This window comes from Bombyx mori, chromosome 7 (assembly GCF_030269925.1).
Source record: "Bombyx mori chromosome 7, ASM3026992v2".
Classification (NCBI taxonomy): Eukaryota; Metazoa; Arthropoda; class Insecta; order Lepidoptera; family Bombycidae; genus Bombyx; species Bombyx mori.
The window spans coordinates 1,685,830-1,708,086 of record NC_085113.1 but is presented as its reverse complement, the minus strand read 5'-3'; the positions used below and the strand labels follow the sequence as shown (position 1 = coordinate 1,708,086).

The window sequence follows — 22,257 nt, the reverse complement described above, 5'->3', positions numbered from 1 at the left end:
CTACACCAGTTGCGGGGGCGTTAATGATGAGAATCTTTGTGAGGGTGAGAAATAATAATGTTAATTTTAAATGCCCAGCGAAGCGGACGGATACAGCTAGTCAGTTTATAAAATTATAGTCTCTTTTAGACCAGAAAGAACAAAAGTACTCTTTCCATCTATGTGAAATCAAGCTCATGCCTATTAAAGTATAATTAAAATAGAAAAAAAAAACTATTCTTCAATGAGATTTTTGGCGTTTACCAAAATTAAGAATTTTTGTTTAAGCCACTTCAATTCTGAAGATATTTTGTGGGACTACTGATTCTTAACAGTTCACGATCCATCGAAATAACATTATAGAAACTTCAATTAACTTTATGAATATTGTAGATTCCAAATGAACATCTACTGATGCCATCACTGTAACCAGATTAGACTTTAACTATGAAAAACTGATCTATAAACTATGAAAAAACAAATAAATCTTAGAACACAACGTTCTAAAACTTATCTTATTTAGCGTAATGTTATTAAGGTACTCAAGATGGATTTTACGTTGAGTTGTGTATAGGTCCGATTACCACTTAAATCCTAAAGTACTGTGAGTTCCATTTCACCTTTAGCAACAAGAAGAATTAATAAAAGTATAAAACCAAAATAAATTCAAAAAATATATTTTTATTTAAAAACTTTTAATTAAAATAATACAATTTTCACTTAAAACAATATCATCTACTTTTTGTAGGCAATGGAATAACATTCTTGTATACGTAACTATAGAGTCTCATGATTTATTAAATCATTTTAAGAATCCTGTATCGATTCGCTTCTGCAAGTCGTGTAGATTATCCGAGCAGTGCCGGAATAATATCGAATAACAAACAATCGATTAAAGTCGATTCAGCTCGAGTTTATCGATAAATCTGCCGATAGTATCGATGTTTTGTGACCCGATTTTGCGATGTCGAAAAAAAAGCTTAAGTAATAAATAATAGTTTAAAAAAAACTAACAAAATACGCTATTTTGAAAATTCAACTAAAAAATAGAAAATAAATTTTAATAAATTTGAATTAAAAATAGTGCAAGAAAAAATGATGGTATTGTAAAAAAAGCGTGGGATGCTTTTCAGGATATTATCAAAATATCCCTTCTACTCATATCTGTTCATAAAATATTTATAACTACTGATACCATGCACACCACGCTGTTTTTATAATAAATTGTATTTTTGTATTTTTTATATTGACTGTATTTTTAATATTGAATTGTCACCGGTCCTTAATAAGTATACCAAATTTCGAGTTAATCCGACGTTTTGAAGGGGGTCAAAATAATGTTCAAAGATTTCGTTACATACATACATACGTCTGAAGCTAATAAAAGCGTATTAAACATTGCATGATACAATCGAGCGAAGCAGAAATCGACATAGCGAATGTTCCTGCCGCTACCGATGCACACACTTACCATCAAGTCAGTTTGGAGATGCACATGCTATCTTACAGAATAAAAGAAATAAACCTCTCTTCTGAAATACTATATTTCGCATGAGAGCCCACGGGAAGACTTGTTACATTGATTATTTTATTTAAAAAAAATATTACACTTTCTATGTAATGATCAGTCACGAATTTATAAGTCTACATACATTAGAACGTCTGAAAATAATAGTACTGTTTGCAAAAACAATATTGTCGCGTTTTTTTTAAGAAACATTATTTAATTACGCGTCAGATGGCGCGTGAGTAGTCTCTACTTATAGACATATGTATTAGATACAACTGTACACACTTAAAACAATGAAAGGTCATTTTCAGTAAATAACATCGCTTGTCTTATGGTTTAAAATTGATAATTTCAATTTGAATTATAGGAAAAATATTTAGATCATGTTTCGACGGTACTTTTGGTTCGTCCTATAATTTTCTATATTTTCATATATTCAACGTTGATTTTGGAATGTATTTTTTATTTTATTTTATTTCTATTTATCTTGTAACTGTACGTAGTTAGCCGGGAACAGACCGTAGGCGCCTTTACATAATCCCTGCCACCAACCCTCGTCGATCTGCAAACGAAATTACACATTGAAGACATGACTCGATGAAGGGGATATGAGGTAGGACCTCTTGTGAGTCCGCGCAGGTAGGTACCACCGCCCCGCCTATTTATGCCGTGAAGCAGTAATGCGTTTCGGTTTGAAGGGTGGGGCAGCCGTTATAACTATACTTGAGACCTTAGAACTTATGTCTCAAGGTGGGTGGCGCATTTACGTTGTAGATGTCTATGGGCTCCAGTAACCATTTAACACCAGGTGCGCTGTGAGCTCGTCCACTCATCTAAGCAATAAAAATAATAATAAAAAAAGATGTGGTGTCGTGGGACACCAGGTAGGAACGAAGTCATTCCGATAGAGGCACCCGTCACGTGCGGACGTGCTCATCGTCCACTCGATCGCCCGGTCTTTGTTCGCCCGGCTTTTGTTAGCCCGGCCATTGTTCGCGCGGCCTGTGTTCGTGGTACATCTGCCGACTAAGTGCTCTTTCTGGAAGTTTTTATTTGTTTTGTTTCCTTTTGTTGTTTCTGTGTTCGTGGTACATCTGCCGACAAAGTGGTTTCCTGCAAGTATTTATTTGTTTTGTTTCTTTTCGTAATTTCTGTTTTGTTGTGCTTTTTCTTTGTCCTGTAGTAATCGCGCCGCATTGCCACCTGTGTTCAATAGAACCGCTCAGGTCCGAGAAGTTGGGGCCTCGCCGCAAGGCGAGTGTTTTCAAGACCCGGGGCCGCCCCACCTGGGTACTCAGCGATCATGGACGCTGTATTCGCGGAATTCCTCCGACTTCGCCACCCACAGCTCGCCTCGGAGTTTTTGGCCTTCAAGGCCAATCACACTGCGAGCCCTCTCGAGGACTCCGCCGCGCTCGCTGCTCCTGCGTCGCCTGTACCTGCGTGCAGAGCTTCTGCATTGAGCACCGCAGCCTCTGTCGTGCCTGCCGCTCCCGTGTCGCCTATACTGGCGAGAAAAGCTGCTGCGTCGTCCGCCGTGACCATCGTTTCAGCTGAGCGATCATCCGCGGCCTCCGTCGCGCCCTCTAAAACACCTACACTTGCTCGTAGGTCGCCTGCACCCGCCTCCTCGTGCTCCGACTCTGACTCGGACATGGAGGTCGACCTCGCCCCCGCCTCATCGACGGATGGATTCACCCTGGTACAGAAGGGTAAGAAGCGTGCCGCGGAGTCTCGAGCTCCCGCGGCCGCTAAAATTAGCAAAGCCGTGAACGCGTCGCGCCCCCGCCCTCAGACTCCCGTTGCGCCCCCAGCCCGTGCCACTCCGTCGCCGCGTCCGGTGGCACAAAATAAAACCCAAACCCCTCCCCCGGTTATCCTTCAGGAGAAGGCAGCTTGGGATCGAGTTTGCCTGGCCCTTAAGGCCAAAAATATAAATTTCACGAATGCCCGTAACCTCGCGAACGGCATTCAAATTAAGGTTCAAACACCCGACGACCATAGGGCCCTCTCTTCTTACCTCCGTAAGGAGCGTATAAGTTTCCATACGTATACGCTCCAGGAGGAGCGCGAACTCCGCGTTGTAATACGCGGAATCCCTAAAGAGTTAGATGTAGAGCTCGTAAAAGCCGACCTGTTAGAACAAGGCCTACCAGTGAATTCTGTGCACCGTATGCACACCGGTCGCGGTAGGGAGCCATATAATATGGTTCTAGTCGCTCTCCAGCCTACCCCCGAGGGTAAGAAAATCTTTAACACACAGACCGTCTGTAGGCTCTCTGGTATCGCTGTCGAAGCCCCCCATAAAAAAGGCACTCCTAGCCAGTGCCATAACTGTCAATTGTACGGGCACTCTTCCCGTAACTGTCACGCGCGCCCCCGATGTGTTAAGTGTTTGGGCGATCACGCCACGGCCCTCTGCGCTCGCGACCAAAAAACCGCGACGGAACCGCCTAGCTGCGTCCTGTGTCGAACACAGGGTCACCCCGCGAATTACCGTGGTTGCCCCCGAGCCCCTAAAATAAATCGCCGCGTCGCCCGCCAAAACCGCCTCCGAGCTTCCGGCCCAGACATCAAAGCCTCGGCACCCTCTGCGTCGCAGGCTAAGCCAGCGTTCGTTCCGGCGGCGGTGCCCAGTGTCTCGGCCTGGGCAAAACCGCTGCCGTACACGAACACGGCTACAACTCCCTCCTCCGCGATTCGTCCCGCCCCCGCGACTCGTCCTTCTCCCGCGACTTGCCCTCCGACCGCGTCCGATAATCTCGCTTTAGCGATCGACTTCTTTCAGTCGATCAACTTTGAGCGCGTTAACGCTTTGGGCGACGCCATTCGCGCTGCCTCCACTGCACAACACTTTATCGCCGTTGTGCAGGAATACGCCGACGTATACGCGTCATTAAATACGTACGTCCTCCCCTCACTCCGCCGGTAATCAATGGCGTATATAAGTAGAATAAAGCCCCTATCCGTAACGATAGGATTTTTTAACGCTTACGGTCTCGCAAATCAACGTGATCAGGTTTCTGACTTTTTGCGTGACCACCAAATTGATATCTTTTTAGTGCAGGAGACCCTACTTAAGCCCGCGCGCCGTGACCCTAAAATCGCGAACTATAACATGGTCAGGAACGACAGGCTCTCTGCCCGTGGTGGTGGTACCGTCATTTACTATAGAAGAGCCCTGCATTGCGTCCCGCTCGATCCTCCCGCGCTCGCTAATATCGAAGCATCAGTGTGCCGAATCTCACTGACGGGACACGCGCCGATCGTTATCGCGTCCGTTTATCTTCCACCGGATAAGATCGTTCTAAGCAGTGATATCGAGGCGCTGCTCGGTATGGGGAGCTCTGTCATTCTGGCGGGCGACCTAAATTGTAAACACATCAGGTGGAACTCACACACCACAACCCCGAATGGCAGGCGGCTTGACGCGTTAGTCGATGATCTCGCCTTCGATATCGTCGCTCCGCTAACCCCGACTCACTACCCGCTAAATATCGCGCATCGCCCGGATATACTCGACATAGCGTTATTAAAAAACGTAACTCTGCGCTTACACTCGATCGAAGTAGTTTCAGAGTTAGATTCAGACCACCGTCCCGTCGTTATGAAGCTCGGTCGCGCTCCCGATTCCGTTCCCGTCACGAGGACTGTGGTGGATTGGCACACGCTGGGCATCAGCCTGGCTGAATCTGATCCACCATCGCTCCCGTTTAACCCGGACTCTATCCCGTCTCCTCAGGATACCGCTGAAGCCATAGACATCTTAACGTCACACATCACCTCGACATTAGATAGGTCATCGAAACAAGTTGTAGCGGAGGACTTCCTTCACCGCTTCAAATTGTCCGACGATATTAGGGAACTCCTTAGAGCTAAGAACGCCTCGATACGCGCCTACGACAGGTATCCTACCGCGGAAAATCGTATTCGAATGCGTGCCCTACAACGCGACGTAAAGTCTCGCATCGCCGAAGTCCGAGATGCCAGATGGTCTGATTTCTTAGAAGGACTCGCGCCCTCCCAAAGGTCTTACTACCGCTTAGCTCGTACTCTCAAATCGGATACGGTAGTAACTATGCCCCCCCTCGTAGGCCCCTCAGGCCGACTCGCGGCGTTCGATGATGACGAAAAAGCAGAGCTGCTGGCCGATACATTGCAAACCCAGTGCACGCCCAGCACTCAATCCGTGGACCCTGTTCATGTAGAATTAGTAGACAGTGAGGTAGAACGCAGAGCCTCCTTGCCACCATCGGATGCGTTACCACCCGTCACCCCGATAGAAGTTAAAGACTTGATCAAAGACCTACGTCCTCGCAAGGCTCCCGGTTCCGACTGTATATCTAACCGCGTTATTAAACTTCTACCCGTCCAACTCATCGTGATGTTGGCATCTATTTTCAATGCCGCTATGGCGAACTGTATCTTTCCCGCGGTGTGGAAAGAAGCGGACGTTATCGGCATACATAAACCCGGTAAACCAAAAAATCATCCGACGAGCTACCGCCCGATTAGCCTCCTCATGTCTCTAGGCAAACTGTATGAGCGTCTGCTCTACAAACGCCTCAGAGACTTCGTCTCATCCAAGGGCATTCTTATCGATGAACAATTCGGATTCCGTACAAATCACTCATGCGTTCAACAGGTGCACCGCCTCACGGAGCACATTCTTGTGGGGCTTAATCGACCAAAACCGTTATACACGGGAGCTCTCTTCTTCGACGTCGCAAAAGCGTTCGACAAAGTCTGGCACAATGGTTTGATTTTCAAACTATTCAACATGGGCGTGCCGGATAGTCTCGTGCTCATCATACGGGACTTCTTGTCGAACCGCTCTTTTCGATATCGAGTCGAGGGAACCCGCTCCTCCCCACGACCTCTCACAGCTGGAGTCCCGCAAGGCTCTGTCCTCTCACCCCTCCTATTTAGCTTATTCGTCAACGATATTCCCCGGTCGCCGCCGACCCATTTAGCTTTATTCGCCGACGACACGACTGTTTACTATTCTAGTAGAAATAAGTCCCTAATCGCGAAGAAGCTTCAGAGCGCAGCCCTAGCCCTAGGACAGTGGTTCCGAAAATGGCGCATAGACATCAACCCAGCGAAAAGTACTGCGGTGCTATTTCAGAGGGGAAGCTCCACACGGATTTCCTCCCGGATTAGGAGGAGGAATCTCACACCCCCGATTACTCTCTTTAGACAACCCATACCCTGGGCCAGGAAGGTCAAGTACCTGGGCGTTACCCTGGATGCATCGATGACATTCCGCCCGCATATAAAATCAGTCCGTGACCGTGCCGCGTTTATTCTCGGTAGACTCTACCCCATGATCTGTAAGCGGAGTAAAATGTCCCTTCGGAACAAGGTGACACTTTACAAAACTTGCATAAGGCCCGTCATGACTTACGCGAGTGTGGTGTTCGCTCACGCGGCCCGCACACACATAGACACCCTCCAATCCCTACAATCCCGCTTTTGCAGGTTAGCTGTCGGGGCTCCGTGGTTCGTGAGGAACGTTGACCTACACGACGACCTGGGCCTCGAATCAATTCGGAAATACATGAAGTCAGCGTCGGAACGATACTTCGATAAGGCTATGCGTCATGATAATCGCCTTATCGTTGCCGCCGCTGACTACTCCCCGAATCCTGATCATGCAGGAGCCAGTCACCGTCGACGCCCTAGACACGTCCTTACGGATCCATCAGATCCAATAACCTTTGCATTAGATGCCTTCAGCTCTAATACTAGGGGCAGGCTTAGGGACCCCGGTAACCGTACTCGTCGAACTCGACAAAGAGGTCGACGTGCAACCTAACCCATGCATCAGCCCGCTGAGTTTCTCGCCGGATCTTCTCAGCGGGTCGCGATTCCGATCCGGTAGTAGATTCATTCGCGAAACAATTGCTCTTGAGTTGTTAGGTCTCCTTCGGAGGCGCTCGGGCAGTTGTTAGCAAATCCCACCCCTCTTGGCTGAGCCTTTGCTCGCCCACCTGTCCTGGTGAAACTGGAAAGGCCTTCGGGCCACCAGTAAACTTTCAATCATAAAAAAAAAAAAAAAAAAAAAAAAAAAAAAAAAAAAAAAAAAAAAAGGAACGAAGTACCTTCGGCTAATGTAGAGCCGACACAATTTGCAAAAAAAAAGAAAAAATAAAAGGAGAAAGAGAAAGGTATTATACACTACTCGCTTGTGTACACTACTGTCGCGCCTGTGCAAGTCTCATTTAACGGTTTTATTCCACGGACTTTTTCTTACCGTTTTTATTATCACATTTTTTTCAGTTCGGTCGCGCAGCAAAATCCCTATCTCCTCCAAGCCTGCCGTAAGGAACTTCGTTCCAATAATACTATTTGTTAATTTTGAGAAAATGGGCAACAAACTTTTGTTACCTGTACTTTTCCTTCGTACATAACTTCTTCATCATAATGCACATGCAATGCTAGAACATCACTTATGCAAATTATATAATTTTTCAGGAGAAGAATTTGAAAATTCAACAAGTTATTACAATTAAGTTATTACAATACAAGTTATTATTCTTCTCGACTAAAGAAATAAAATGATAATATTTAAACTACAATTTTAACGTTATCAGTAAAAGCAAATATCTCACTGATAACCATTAAAGAAATGGATTTTCTCAAACTCAGTTCAGTATTAACAAGAATCGCATAAGTGATATTATAGCTCTGTATGTGCGAAATGTAATTTTTAAAAACAAGTCTTTAAATCCAGAGTTTTAAGGTCTAATATGGTTTATAGGCACATAACACCTTCATTCAATGTAAAAACTCAAAAATCTTAAAAAATGTACTTAACCCCTTTATCCACTCATGTCTTCCATTATGTTACATTATTTGGTTTAAAATGGTAATTTATTAAAACATTTTTTTTATGTTTGAGAGATTACTGATGGCTCGGAGGCCTTTTCAGTTTTACCAGGACAGGTGGGCGAGCAAGGGCTCAGCCAGGAGGGGTGGAATTTGCTAACAACTGCCCGAGCGCCTCCAAAGGAGACCCAACAACTCAAGAGTAATTGCTTCGCGAATGACTACTAGATTCCGCACTGAGAAGATTCGACGAGAAACTCAGCGGGCTGATGTATGGGTTAGGTTGCACGTCGACCTCTTTGGCAAGTTCGACGAGTACGGTTACCGGGGTCCCTAAGCCTGCTTCTAGTATTAGAGCTGAAGGCGTCTAATGTAAAGGTTATTGGATCTGATACATCCATAAGGACGTGTCTACTAGGCTGCACTAAAAGTATCGGGAATGGAATATTTCCACTGTTCCTGTCATATTAAAATCTTTTTAATTGAAAACTCCTTGGTTTTAAAAATCGAATACCATTTATTTATTTAAAAAAAGATTCTCGGTCTTGTCACGAGGTTTTGTCAAACTTGTTTAGTCGTTGAGAAAATGGAATTGACTCGAGAAAATTCAAGAGCGATGATTTATTATGACTTTCGAAGTGGTTTAACACAAAAACAGTGTGTTGACCGGATGATTTCTGCATTTGGTGATGAAGCCCCATCCAAAACCACAATTTATCGCTGGTTTGCTGAGTTTCAACGTGGACGTGTCAAGCTCAGTGATGATCCCCGTCAAGGTCGTCCAAAAACTGCAGTCACCCAAGAAAACCTTGACGCTGTGCGTAAGCTGATTGGGGAAGATCGACATGTAACATACCGCGAAATTCAGGCAACTTTAGACATTGGCATGAGTCAAATACAAATAATCTTGCATGAACAATTAGGTGTAAAAAATTTGTTTTCCCGATGGATACCGCATTCGCTCTGTGAAGAGCAAAAAGCGGCTCGCGTTACTTGGTGCGTCAGAACTCTCGAAAGATTTCACGCAGGATCCTCAAATGCTGTATACAACATTGTATCAGGTGACGAATCCTGGATATACGCGTACGAACCCGAAACAAAAAACCAGTCACGAGTTTGGGTGCTCGAAAATGAGTTAAAGCCAACATAAATTATTCGTTCACGCCTACAAAACGGCCATTTTGGAGACCCCAACTTCCGAATGGAATGGTTGCTTCAATGATTGGTTCCATCGTAAGGAAAAATGTGTCAAATTTCGCGGAGAATACTTCGAAAAGCAATAAATATATTTTTAAATAGTAATGTTGGGTCACTTCGTTAATTCCCGAAATTTTCAGTGCCGCCCTCGTAGGGTGTCGAAGGTGACTTGCTCCTGCATGATCAGGATTCGGGGAGAAGTCAGAGGCGGCAACCATAAGAGGGTATTATGACGCATAGCCTTATTGAAGTACCGTTCCGACGCTAAGCATTATATTTATGAGGTTTCGAATTTATTACATAACGGTCCCCCCTCGCCCCCTTCAATCTGAGCAGGGTGGTGTGACCGCGTGTTACCATGACGATGTTGGTGATGACGTCATCAGGATCGAAAGATATCTCGTCGGGCGCGGCGGCCTGGTAGTCGTACAGCGCCCTCGCGGTGTAGCCGTCCTCCTCGTCGCCGCCCTCGTCCTCCCCCTCCCACCCCACCGGAGACACCACAATGGTGGGCTGGCGGTTCATCTGTAAAATGCAAGTCATTATCTCACAACGATTACCACAATGTTCATAAGCAGTACAAGCAGATTTTTTTGTTGCCATCCTACTTGGTGTTAAGTGGTTATCGGATCCCATAGACATCTACATGGTGACACCTACCTTGAGACATGAGTTCTAAGGGTCTCAGTATAGTTACAATGGCTGCCCCGCCCTTCAAACCGAAACGCATTACTGCTTCACGGCAGAAATAGGCGAGGCGGTAGTACCTACCCGCGCGGACTCGTGTTATAAGGCAAAGTATAATTTTTACGAGTTTGATTTTTATTACACGATGTTATTCCTTCACCGTGGTAGTCAATCGTGAACATTTGTTGAGTACGTATTTCATTAGAAAAATTGGTACCCACCTGCGGGATTCGAACACCGGTGCATCGCTAGATACGAATGCACCGGACGTCTTATCCTTTAGGCCACGACGACTTTTTTACTACTTTAAGTTGAGAGGCAGTTGTTGCTACCCATTTTACAATGGACCTCACGGCGCCCGCGGGTAGGAGGAGCTGATGATGATATATTGCGTCAGGTCAAAACCCAATTTGCGGGGTCGCACGCGCCAGCTCGACGTGTACGTGGTGCGCGATGGCGGACCACCTTTACTGGGCCGCGACTTCATCGCACAATTTGAACTGCAGCTAGCGCCCGTATATAAATGTGCCACTACCCGTGACACGTTGAAATTAATACAGGAACAATATCCCGCCGTGTTCTCGGACAAGTTAGGTAAATTCAACAAATATAAAGTTAATTTGAAATTAAAAGAAAGTGCTCATCCTATATTTTTTAAACCACGGCCGGTCGCATTTGCTCTGCGTGAAAAAGTGGAAAAAGAGATAAACCGTTTGGTGGGACTGGGAGTACTCCGACCAGTCGAGCATTCCGACTACGCGTCACCAATAGTCCCGGTACTGAAACGTGACGGTTCGGTCCGTATCTGCGCGGACTACTCTGTTACTATAAACAAGCAATTAGTTGTAGAACAGTATCCGTTGCCTACCGTAAACGAGTTGTTTTCTAAACTATACGGGGGCCAGAAATTTACTAAATTAGATTTGTCTATGGCCTACGGTCAGTTTTGTCTGGATGAAGAATCCCAAAAGTTAACTTGTATCAATACGCATAAAGGGATCTTCGCGTATACGCGTTTGGTGTTCGGGTTAGCTAGTGGGCCATCAATTTTCCAGCGAGCCATGGATACAGTGCTAGCGGGCCTGGACGGCACGCTGTGTTTATTGGACGATGTGCTCATAACGGGTCGCAATGACTCTGAACATCTTGAGAGATTGCATCAGGTCCTACAACGGTTGCAAGACGCAGGATTTGTTCTACAAAAGTCTAAATGTCAGTTCTTTCAAGATGAAATTAATTATTTAGGGTCTACCATTAATAAAGAGGGGCTAAGGAAATCACCCGATAAAATAAAAGCAATATTAAAGGCACCGGCGCCTACGAATGTTAGTCAACTACGATCTTTCTTAGGCTTAGTAAATTATTATAGGAATTTTGTACCGAATGCATCTTGTATTCTCGGACCATTATACGAACTTTTAAAAAAAGAAACAAAGTGGCGTTGGTCTAAGTTACATGATAAGGCGTTTAATGAAATAAAAAAAATGTTAGCATCCGATAATGTATTGGCCCATTTTAATCCTAATGCAAATATAATTCTCACTGTAGACGCGTCGCCCAATGGATTAGGTGCTATTCTATCACAGGTGAGTTCCGATGGCCAGGAAAAACCTATCTCTTTCGCTTCGCGCACGCTCAACGACGCCGAGAAAAGGTACTCACAAATCCAAAAGGAAGCAACCGCGATTATATTTGGTGTTCGTCGATTTCATCAATATTTGTACGGCAGGTCAAATCCATTTATACTAAGGACGGACCACAAACCGCTGCTCTCAATATTTGGCCCACAACGAGGCATCCCAGAAGTCTCGGCAAACAGACTTCAAAGATATGCAATTTTTCTTAGTGGTTATAATTATGTAATCGAGTACGTGAAGAGTGCAGATAATAGTGCGGACTATCTGTCTCGTGCGAGTCTACCGGCCGGCGCGGGCGCGTGCGGTGGTCGAGGCGGGGGGACCAGGCGCGGAGCGGGAGCGGTCGATGTCGATGCGTTCGACAGCGCCTCTTATGTTTGCTTCGTAGTGCAAGGCGCACTCCCGATATCGGTGACTGAATTACGTAACGCAACCAGCAATGATAGCATATTACGTGAAGTCATCAAATATATTCAAAACGGATGGCCTAAAAAAATTATTAACGCAGAAGTTAAGCCTTACTACTTATGTAGATTGCAACTGTCCGTTGAAAATGGTTGCGTTATGAGGGGTCATAAAGTGGTGATACCAGGAAGTTTGCGTCACCGTATTTTAACAGAGTTGCATACCTCACACATGGGCATAGTTAAAACAAAGGCTGAAGCTCGATCTCGATGTTGGTTTCCAGGCTTAGACGACGCCTTAGAAAATATGATTAGCTCATGTGAGGTGTGTATGCAGCTACGACCGACTCCGCCGCGCACTCCGGTGTGCCCGTGGGAATACCCCCCACAACCCTTTTACCGTGTACACTTAGACTTTCTAGGTCCGCTGAATGGTCGGATGTACCTGGTCCTAGTAGACGCGTACTCCAAGTGGCTTGAGGTGTACGAGATGGCTTCCACAACTACTAGTGCGGTCATTGAAAGAATGTATGAGTACATGTCCAGATACGGATTGCCTCATACGGTAGTTACGGATAACGGTACTAATTTTTGTTCTCAGGAGTTTCTTAATTTTTGTACACTAAACGGTATATCTCATATTACTTCGCCGGCATACCATCCGGCAAGCAACGGACAAGCCGAAGCTTATGTGAAAATAGTAAAAAGGGGTATCAAAACTTGTTTGTTGAGTAGTACAAATGCTAGGGAAAACAAACTGCGACTATACAAATACGTTTTCGATTATAGAAACTCGGTTCACTCGACAACAGGAATGTCTCCGGCACAGTTAGTGTTTGGTCGCAAACTACGTTCACGTTTAGATTTAATGAACCCGCGTTCGCCACCGTCGCCTTCATCTGCTTCGTTGACTGATTATGTTTTATCTAAACAGTGTACGCAAAGTAAAACAAAAGGAGGGAAAGTCAGAAATTTTGAGCTAGGCCAAGTAATTATGTACAAAAAATATCTTGTTAATAATAAATATACGTGGTGTAAAGGTGTGATATTAAAGAGAATTGGTAAAAACGTATACATTGTAAAAGACTTTAAATCTTCAATACAACTCAAGAGGCACTCTGAACAGCTGTTTTCGTGCAAAACCAAATGTGGTGCCAGTCAAACCTGGGCGGATGACTTGAGCGGTTCTATTGCTCCAACCGTTGCTAGTCCGGCAACGGGGATGATGTCGTCGCCTTGTGATGATAGTAGCGGCATCGGACCTCACACACACGACGAAGAGAGTGCAACTGAGGAGAGGGAAGAGGAGAGCGGCCGCACTGGAATCTCTAGTGCATGTGACAATCAGCCGAATCGGGAGTCACCGGAACCGAGTCACGTAACTGTCACGCGAGGAGTGCGTCGACCCGCGCAGTCTGAAGACTCTGAAGAAGGGGATCTGTTCTTCGAGGCAGAGGAGGCGAGCTTGGAGCCCCAAAATATTAGGGAGCCCAGGTTTCCTAAACGTAACCGTCCTAGGGTTAATTATAGACAGTTTTATTAAATGTGTAGCTTGTAATTTTGTTTGTCTTAATAGTGTTAATGTGTCTTAATAGTTAATGTGTCTTGAACTGATAAGGGAGGAAATGTTATGTTTGTAATAAATGTTAGTGTGTCACTGGCCGTCTTGAGTATCACTTGTCCCCATACACGCTAACACAACAACTAACCTCTTCTTTCCCCTCCTTAGCTTCTCCCACCAGGGTGACATCGGGCAAGTTCTTTGTTTCTTCTTTCACATCCTCTTCCCTCACAATCGCTTCTTGTCTTGCATTATTACCAACTGTGACATTGTCTTCCTCTCTTGCTGCCTCTTCTCTTGGGATCTCCTCTTGGACAATCTCTTTCTTGACTTCTCTTTCTTTGACCTCTGCGGAGTGTGGAGTGGCTCGCAGTACGCTGGTCGGTGTGTCCGGCGTGGGCTGCAACTCTTCAGGTTCGGGAGACTCGGGTTTGTTGGCTACGCGTTCTCTCTCCTGCATTAATAATGTATTGTTTAATTATTATGTTTATAATAAAGGTCGATATAATATATGATGTCAATATGTGCGGAATGAAATTTTACATAATTAGTTTCACTTAGGTGATTGAATTAAACGGTGCTATAAGAAAATAGGATGTGCTCTGGACAGCGCGGCCCCCCGCTGCGGGCAGGCCGCGCCTACACGTCAGGAATATACAAGCGGCGTACCTTTAGCGAGATGTCCTTGTCGATCTTTTCCCTCTGCTGCCGGATCCTCTGCACCGACTGCAGCGCCTCCTGCAACACGCACGTCACGGCATGTAAGAACCTCCAGCACGCGGACCCCTCATGGCGCGGAGTCTCATATAACATCAGCCTTCATCCAGTGCAACTGTGACTTCAACTTCTGTTCCTACCTCTTCTTTTTCCTTGGCCATGTTTTCGAACTTGGCCCGTATGGACGAGGGCTTCGCCCCGCCGATGTCGGGCTTCGGTCTCGTGTAGTTGGTGCCGACCTTGTCCGCGGCCCCGAAGGCGTGCGCCGACTTGTCGACGCGGTCCGACTGCACGCCGAACTTACCGCCGAAGCCCTGTAGATTCATTTAAAATGTAAGCGTCACCGCAGTGTAGAGACAGTTTATTAGCGCAAGCAGTTTTGTACATCGATTGCATTAGTCAATCGTACATAGCTCACCCGACACGTGAGAAGTACAACGCCTTCTATTGTCGAATGGCGGAAACGCATATCAAAAATACTCGACTTGCCCAGAATATTCTCGATAATTCTAGGGATGTCGTATCGACCATAAAAGCGTTGCAGAGTTGGCACGAAGTTAGTAATCGGAACTAGTCGAAGCGAAACAGCGAACGGATCACCTGAAGCGAAGCGGAAGAAGTGAATTGCGAATTTTAGTGAGTGTTCCAACTGCTAATACAGTCGAAATTTATACTTCGGTAGAATTTTTATTTATCTTGAACCCCAACGCGTAATAATACATTACCGTAACATAATAACCACGTGGTAAACATAATGGTAATAACTGAATTAACTAGGTCACCAGAGTCTCTGTCCAGATACAGAACTCGACAATGCTTTGTCTTAAAATAAACCTTCACAAGTGCTGTTGGATCATCATGACCTGGACCTCTGAGTCCGCGCGGGTAGGTACCACCACCTCGCCTATTTCTGCCGTGAAGCAGTAATGCGTTTCGGTTTGAAGGATGGGGCAGCCGTTGTAACTAAACTGAAACCTTAGGACTCATATCTCAAGGAGGTGGCGGCATTTACGTTGTAGATGTCTATGAGCTCCAGTACGACTTAACATCAGGTGGGCTGTGAGCTCGTCGACTCATCTAAGCAATAAAAAAACATGTGTGCAATTCACACGTGGTAGAGGTAAAACTTTCAAAAATTAATAACATCCTAAATGTCTAAGTATATGTAAAATTTTGTCATTAGTAAATAATTGTAAATCATCTTTTATAGTATGAGGTAGCGCCCTCTGTGAATAGATATTTTAACTTCACGTCTAACGTGTTCTATCTAATCCTCTCGCCGGCTGAATCCTATACATTTATGTGTTTGTGTCTCTATGGACTTATTTTTTCGTTTCGTTTCATTTCGTTTCATCGAGTTTGAAATCACAACGATTCTAAAGAAGTTTCACTTCAAAAAAGCTACTTAGGTCGGCAGTAGCGTCACTAAGGACATTGGCGAGGATCTGTAGGAGCAGCACCTTCTTGTGGTCGAGCTGGCTGGCGTGCGCGGGCGTCTTCTCCTGGTGGTCCCAGCCGACGGCCGACGCGTCCTGTCGGTCCGTCTGCACGCCGAACTTCCCGCCGAAGCCGATGGCGTAGTCTGAATGAACAAACCGACATTCTCAACACGTATATAGAGACAAGTCAACTTGATAAAAGTTTATTAATATCCGTCGAGATGTCTTCGAACCGTTCACGAAGAGGACAACCGGCTGATGTTTTTGGCAATATTTTTTTTAGCGCGCAATGTAGTAGTACAATTAAAAATGAAGAGGTCAACAACCGAGTATTTATAGTGAATATTTTATGTTTATGTAATATGTTATAATGTATGTAATATGTTATATGTATGTAATATGTTATATGTATGTAATATGTTATGTAATATGTTATATTTTATATTTAGTGAATATTTTCTAAATTTACTTGTAAGTAATTACCATTAATTACTTACAAGTAAATTTAGAAAATATTCAAAAAATTAACTGTGCATATATATTTGTTTAGTAAGTTCATAGTTCATGACATCGTTTTTCATATTTAAAAAAAAAAAAGTATATTGACCCATGTCAATTTTGGAATTATAGACCCATCTACATATGTCTAGTAAACAAAATGAAGAGTGGCGTGCGTTCGTGTGAGAAGTAGCAAAATAAATCTGTTTCTTTTTCTTCTTTTTTTTCCCCCTCCCTTAACCTTGAGAGGCTATATTAGCGTTACCGGACGAGTAGATGAGCTCACGTGACTCAAACCTGACGACGTTGCTAACACTGACCGTGCTTCGCAGAATCTACCACCGCATCGGAAACGCGACCCACTGAGAAGATCCGGCGAGAAACTCAATGGGCTGTGACTATCTGTAAGTTCGCTCGTCGAACGGTGACGGGTGCTTGAGAAAGTTTTAAAAGCACCAAGGGTGAATCCGGAGGATCCGACAAGACATGTTTGGGGCGACGGCGGCTTCGCGTTGCCCCGTCGCGGTCGGATAAAAGGACATACCTTAGTGCACGGGAATCACTTTCTACGTCTATAAGTTAACTAGCGACCCGACCTCGCTTCGCTTCGGATACTTGAAATTTTATTATTGATTATTTACGACATCACATTAGAAACCTCAAAAATAACAGTATTTCTCCACTATTTAATGGATGTTATTATACATATAAACCTTCCTCTTCAATCACTGTTATCTATTAAAAAAAAACGCATCAAAATCCGTTGCCTAGTTTTAAAGATTTAAGCATACATAGGGATATAGGGACAGAGAAAGCGACTTTGTTTTATACTATGTAGTGATTTACTCGCCGAGACCTTCGTTGCAAGCGACGGGTTCGACGAGGACGATGACTGGAAACTCTGAAGTAGTACTGTTCTTATTTGTGAATCTTCAGGCTGTATTACCTTTGTTATTTCATAGGTGGTTTATAACTTCTGCCGTCAAATTACGAAATACTAAATTATTTTTGGTTTTAATGTGAAAATGATATTGTACATAATATTGCGCGTCTTGTAGCTGTTGAATCCTGTTAAGAAGTGAAGGTGGTTGTGTGTTGTACTTTGTACGTGTCGCGGAGCTCGCCCCCCCCCCCCTCGCCGCGCTGACTGCGTCTCTTCCCGACTTTGCGAAAGAGGAGTTGATGCGTGAACAAGTACCTTTCTGCGAGTGATGTTGTTGCGCGTCCTCCTTGTGGTCCCAGCCCAGCGCGGAGGCGTCCTGGCGGTCGGCCTGCACCCCGAACTTGCCCCCGAACCCGACCGCGTAGTCTCGCTGCGACGGGTGCTTCTCGACCTGCTCGCGGTGCTCCCAGCCCGCCGCGCTCTAGTCAACAACTCGCTCATTACACTTATATTCACTCACAGACCCCGTGCCTCCGAGTCGACGGTGACATTTACGGTGGTTAACGGAGCCCATAGACATCTACAACGCAAATGCCGCAATTACTGGTGGTAGAATCTCTTGTGAGTCCGCGCGGGTGGGTACCACCACTCTGCCTACTTGTGCCGTGAAGCAGTAATGCGTTTCGGTTTGAAGGGTGGAGCAGCCGTTGTAACTATACTTGAGACCTTAGAACTTATACCAGGTCTTAGTTACCAGGTCATAAAATCCCTTTAAAAAAAAAGCGCTCTAGTGTTACCTTGTCGACCCTGTCGGTTTGGACGCCGAACTTGCCTCCGAAGCCCTGCGCGTAGTCGGTTTGCGAAACGTGCTTCTCTACTTTGGCTACGTAGTCGTGCCCCACCGCAGACTTATCCATGCGATCCGCTTGGACCCCGAACTTGCCACCAAAACCTGAATTTTTTTTATGGCAATATCTTTTTGCACTTTTGGCAACTTTATGCCAGTTTCAAGTAAAAATTAGGGAAACAACACGCGAAAAAAAAAAACAAAGGAAACCTGAACATTTATTCGAAGACATGAGTGGATGAAGGGGGTTAAGTACCATTTTTAAGATTTTTGAGTTTTTACATTGAATGAAGGTGTTATGTGCCTATAAACTATATTATGCCTTAAAATTCCGGGTTTAAAGGCTATTTTTAGAAATTCCATGCGATGAAGGAGATAAGTACGAATGAAAAGTACAAGTAACAAAAGTTTGTTTACCATTTTCTCAAAATTAACAAATTGTATCATATCCTCTTTATCCACTAATGTCTTCATTTGAATTATAAGAATTCAAACTATAGACTGAGCGACAACATTACTTGAAGTACCACCAAATCTGCATTGACCACCAGAACCTTAACACCCAATGGTAGCTTTAGAAAACAGTCAATTATTTATATTACTTAAGTTTCTCTCTTGACTTCTTATACAATTTTTGGCTTAATTATTTTTAGAAATCTTGTCCTATAAATAGTAACATATTAGGACCAATTAATGCAATTTCCGACGTCCGATATCCGACATGGCTCTCATGTCTAGTCACTTTAGGCTACTTAGTTTAGATAATTATTAAAGATATTCTAGGCCGGAACGTGCTTCATCTTATATAGTATGTCTTTCATAATTAGGAGCCATTGTATATAGTATGATTACGTCTTAAAATAGAGATGAGCTTACCTTGAGCGTAATCTTTCTGCGAAACGTGTTTCTCGGTCTTGCCAACATAGTCGTGTCCAACGGCTGATTTATCCATGCGGTCAGCTTGGACACCGAATTTGCCACCATATCTGTCAAATTCGACAAGCTCATAAACACACCATCTTTGATAGTATTGGTCTTTCCATGCTATTAAAGAGCCTCTAGTCATTATTTCCTCATAAATGGTATATTATATTGTTACGCGCTGGGACTCGGGATGAATAAAGCTTCCAGCGAAGTACTAATTAAAACTCTATTTAACACTTAGAACATCTTAGGAACACTTTACAATTCGCACTTCACTTCCGCTTCGCTTCACGTGATCCGTTCGCTGTTTCGCTTCGAATAGATTACCAACTGCCTTCATGTCATCTCTGCAATGCTTTTATAGTAGACACGACAAGATTACAATTATTGAGAAAGTTCACGATAGAACAAGACGTTTCGATATGTGTTTCCGATATTTGATAATAGATGGCGTTGCACATCTCGAGCGTTCTCGATACTACTAGTTCTTTTGATATTCGTTTCTGTTATTTAATGACAGATGGCGTTATTCTTACCCAAGTAACAATATAGTTTATTCGTCATATAATCTGCCTTAATCGTCACTATTCTAGGTTCACTGACCAGAGACTTTTGTTATTGAAGACAACTACAAGTATCCACTACAACAAAGTCTCAATTTAATGATAATTATGCTATATGACATCTAGCATCTATTTACTTGAGCGAGCTGACGTAACGTGCACTATAATTAATTTAACATGTTGATTTATTTTATGCAATGTTAATTCATCAATCATTAATTCATTAGTGTACTTGTTTTACTACTTAAGAATACACCTTATTCAGGCTATACCAGGCTTTATTGGGTCAGGCCCTGGAAACCACATTTAAAGTTGATCACATACCCAAATGAAGGTTTCGGTCCAGCCTCATACTGTTTCTTCTTGGCTAATTTGTCAGCTTCAAATACCTCTTCACGTAATTTTGCCATGCTGTTAAAGAATTATAATAAAATTGTAATAGGTGCAGATAATATGGGCACATATTACATAATATAATAAATACATTTAATATAAAACATGTATAGTATCTGGTTCGTATATTGAGCACTGGACCCCTTCACCGAGGGGACCTCATAACCACTCTTTAGCAAGGGTCAGTTTATATTCAACAAATTATATAATATGTAAAATAATTCCAAGTTTTTCAAGCATGACTAATTCATTATACATAAATGATATGTCTCAAAACAAATGAACATTTACAAAGCGGTTTTAACATTACAGATTGCTTTCTTTACGTCATAGGATATTCATTAGGTACGCTTTATTAGCCTGTATTGAGGTAGATCAACTTTTGTGTTTCTTAATTTAAGTAAATTAAATAATCATTTATATTTTTGAGCTTTTTTATTACTTTCATATATGTTTTCCTATCACTTTCACATATGTTTTCCATCCCATGAAAAAATATGTGATAATAGTTTAACTTTACAAACAATTATGTGTAAAATTAGGGTAGCCAATAATGTTGCGGAAAACTGTCATGCTTTCCCAAAAATATTTATTCACACTGTGTAATTGACATACGAAAATACATGTAAATGCAGTCCCAACCATGTTCTTCAACAGTATAAGCTTTATAATCGAACCTCATAAATTAGGTTAAAAAACATTGCTCACTCAATTGCCTCAACATTCCTTCCGGCGGGCCCCCATCTTTGTTCCTGTTCACTCACATCATTAACATAGTCGGGATCTGTTTCCCAATCATCTGCTTCAGCAGGCTCTGGTGCCTTCACATTAGTAGCAGCTTTCCACATCTGTGAGTGAAATGTTTGAACAGATATTTTAAAAATGACTTATGTGCAAATTATAGATTGGAAACAGGGGCTATTGTCAGGTTATTTCTAACTATAAAACAGTGTTTCCCACTTTTGTAAAATATTTATGCCCTCATACAATATAATTTTTAACATTAAAAAATTGATTTGTTCACTTAAGAAACATAAATGTTAGGTTTTAGGTAGAAATCACTATGAAATTGTTATCAGAACACAGTAAGTAATATTTCAAAACATATAATAAAAACTGAAATTCAAATTCAAAATAATTTTAATACAGATTTTCTATATTCATTTAGTGCAATTGCCCCACTTAATTATCAAATTGGCCCCTTGTAGGGCATAGGCCTCACGTAGGGAAACGCCTCTCTACAATGTAATAGAAAGACAATAAGCACTCAATTAAAATCAAAAGTAGTATCAGTTTAAAGGTGTGGAGCAAAAATGCATCTTGTGCTTGTTGTAATATTTGCAATTACATAATTATGCTGATGGTACTTGCAAAAATATCGAATGATATAAGGTTGATGATGCCATGGACAGGACGTGTAGTCATGACCCCCAGCATTGATAGAACGAGATGCAGAAGTTTTAATATTTTCTTATTTTTTCCAAATCAATTTATCTGTGTACTTACTAATACTTTTACAGACGACTGATAATATTTGCACTATCTGAAGAAAAAATTAGATAAACATTTTGATAACACGAAAAAATTATATTTACGTAAACAATCAGGTACTTATTTGATTACTTATATTGGAATAACAAAACTATCCTTTTATTGGAATAATAAAAGTTCAATATTGACTTGAGACCAACTTATTAGTAGTAATCTAATTTAATTCACCTTATTCCTTTGAACCGGTTGAGGAAAACAAACACGTTTTTAAAGTTCTATTTTAAACTTTCACTTTTAACGCATAAAAAATTATCGACTGGTTAAAATGTCATCGATATATTTTAATGGTGAGAATTTTTTAACTCTAAAAAACGTTTTCTCAATTTGTTTTTACTTTCATATTTTGTATTTGGATAAAATTTTGGGCGATGGTTTTTGTGATGCGTCAGCCTCTGACAGATGTCATCGTTGTCAAATAGAATCACAGACTATACACTAAAATATACGAGATATACAAAAAAATAAAATTTATAAAAATATTAAGTAGTTACCTACCACATAATATGTCAATAACATTATTCATTTTCTACTATCAGCTTGAGCAATTTATTATAACTGTTAATAACTCAACCGTTTAGCATATTTTTGTTTATGTGATCTTCAATGTAATTAACTCGAAGAGTGACGATCTTGGTG

The 22,257-nt window shown here is 42.8% G+C and overlaps 1 protein-coding gene across 4 annotated transcripts; it reads right to left on the bottom strand.

Annotated features, from left to right (window-relative positions):
* Window positions 1-640: 640 nt before the first annotated feature.
* Window positions 641-22,057, bottom strand: LOC101743527 (src substrate cortactin). Of its 4 annotated transcripts, none has more exons than XM_004923239.2 (12): window positions 21,790-22,055; window positions 20,779-20,918; window positions 20,002-20,088; window positions 19,067-19,176; window positions 18,141-18,295; window positions 17,659-17,824; window positions 15,984-16,105; window positions 14,664-14,837; window positions 14,476-14,544; window positions 13,955-14,260; window positions 9,875-10,042; window positions 641-2,051 (listed from the first exon to the last, which is right to left on the bottom strand). In XM_004923239.2, exons 2-12 carry the CDS (start codon window positions 20,916-20,918, stop codon window positions 1,968-1,970), a joined length of 1,581 nt encoding a protein of 526 aa, XP_004923296.1. In that variant the 5' UTR covers window positions 21,790-22,055; the 3' UTR covers window positions 641-1,967. The 4 variants fall into 4 exon arrangements, with proteins under 4 accessions (XP_004923296.1, XP_037867968.1, XP_062525322.1 ...); XM_038012040.2 differs by lacking the exon at window positions 21,790-22,055 and adding an exon at window positions 21,577-21,620; XM_062669338.1 differs by lacking the exon at window positions 641-2,051 and having other exon boundaries at window positions 8,814-10,042; window positions 21,790-22,057.
* Window positions 22,058-22,257: the final 200 nt, after the last annotated feature.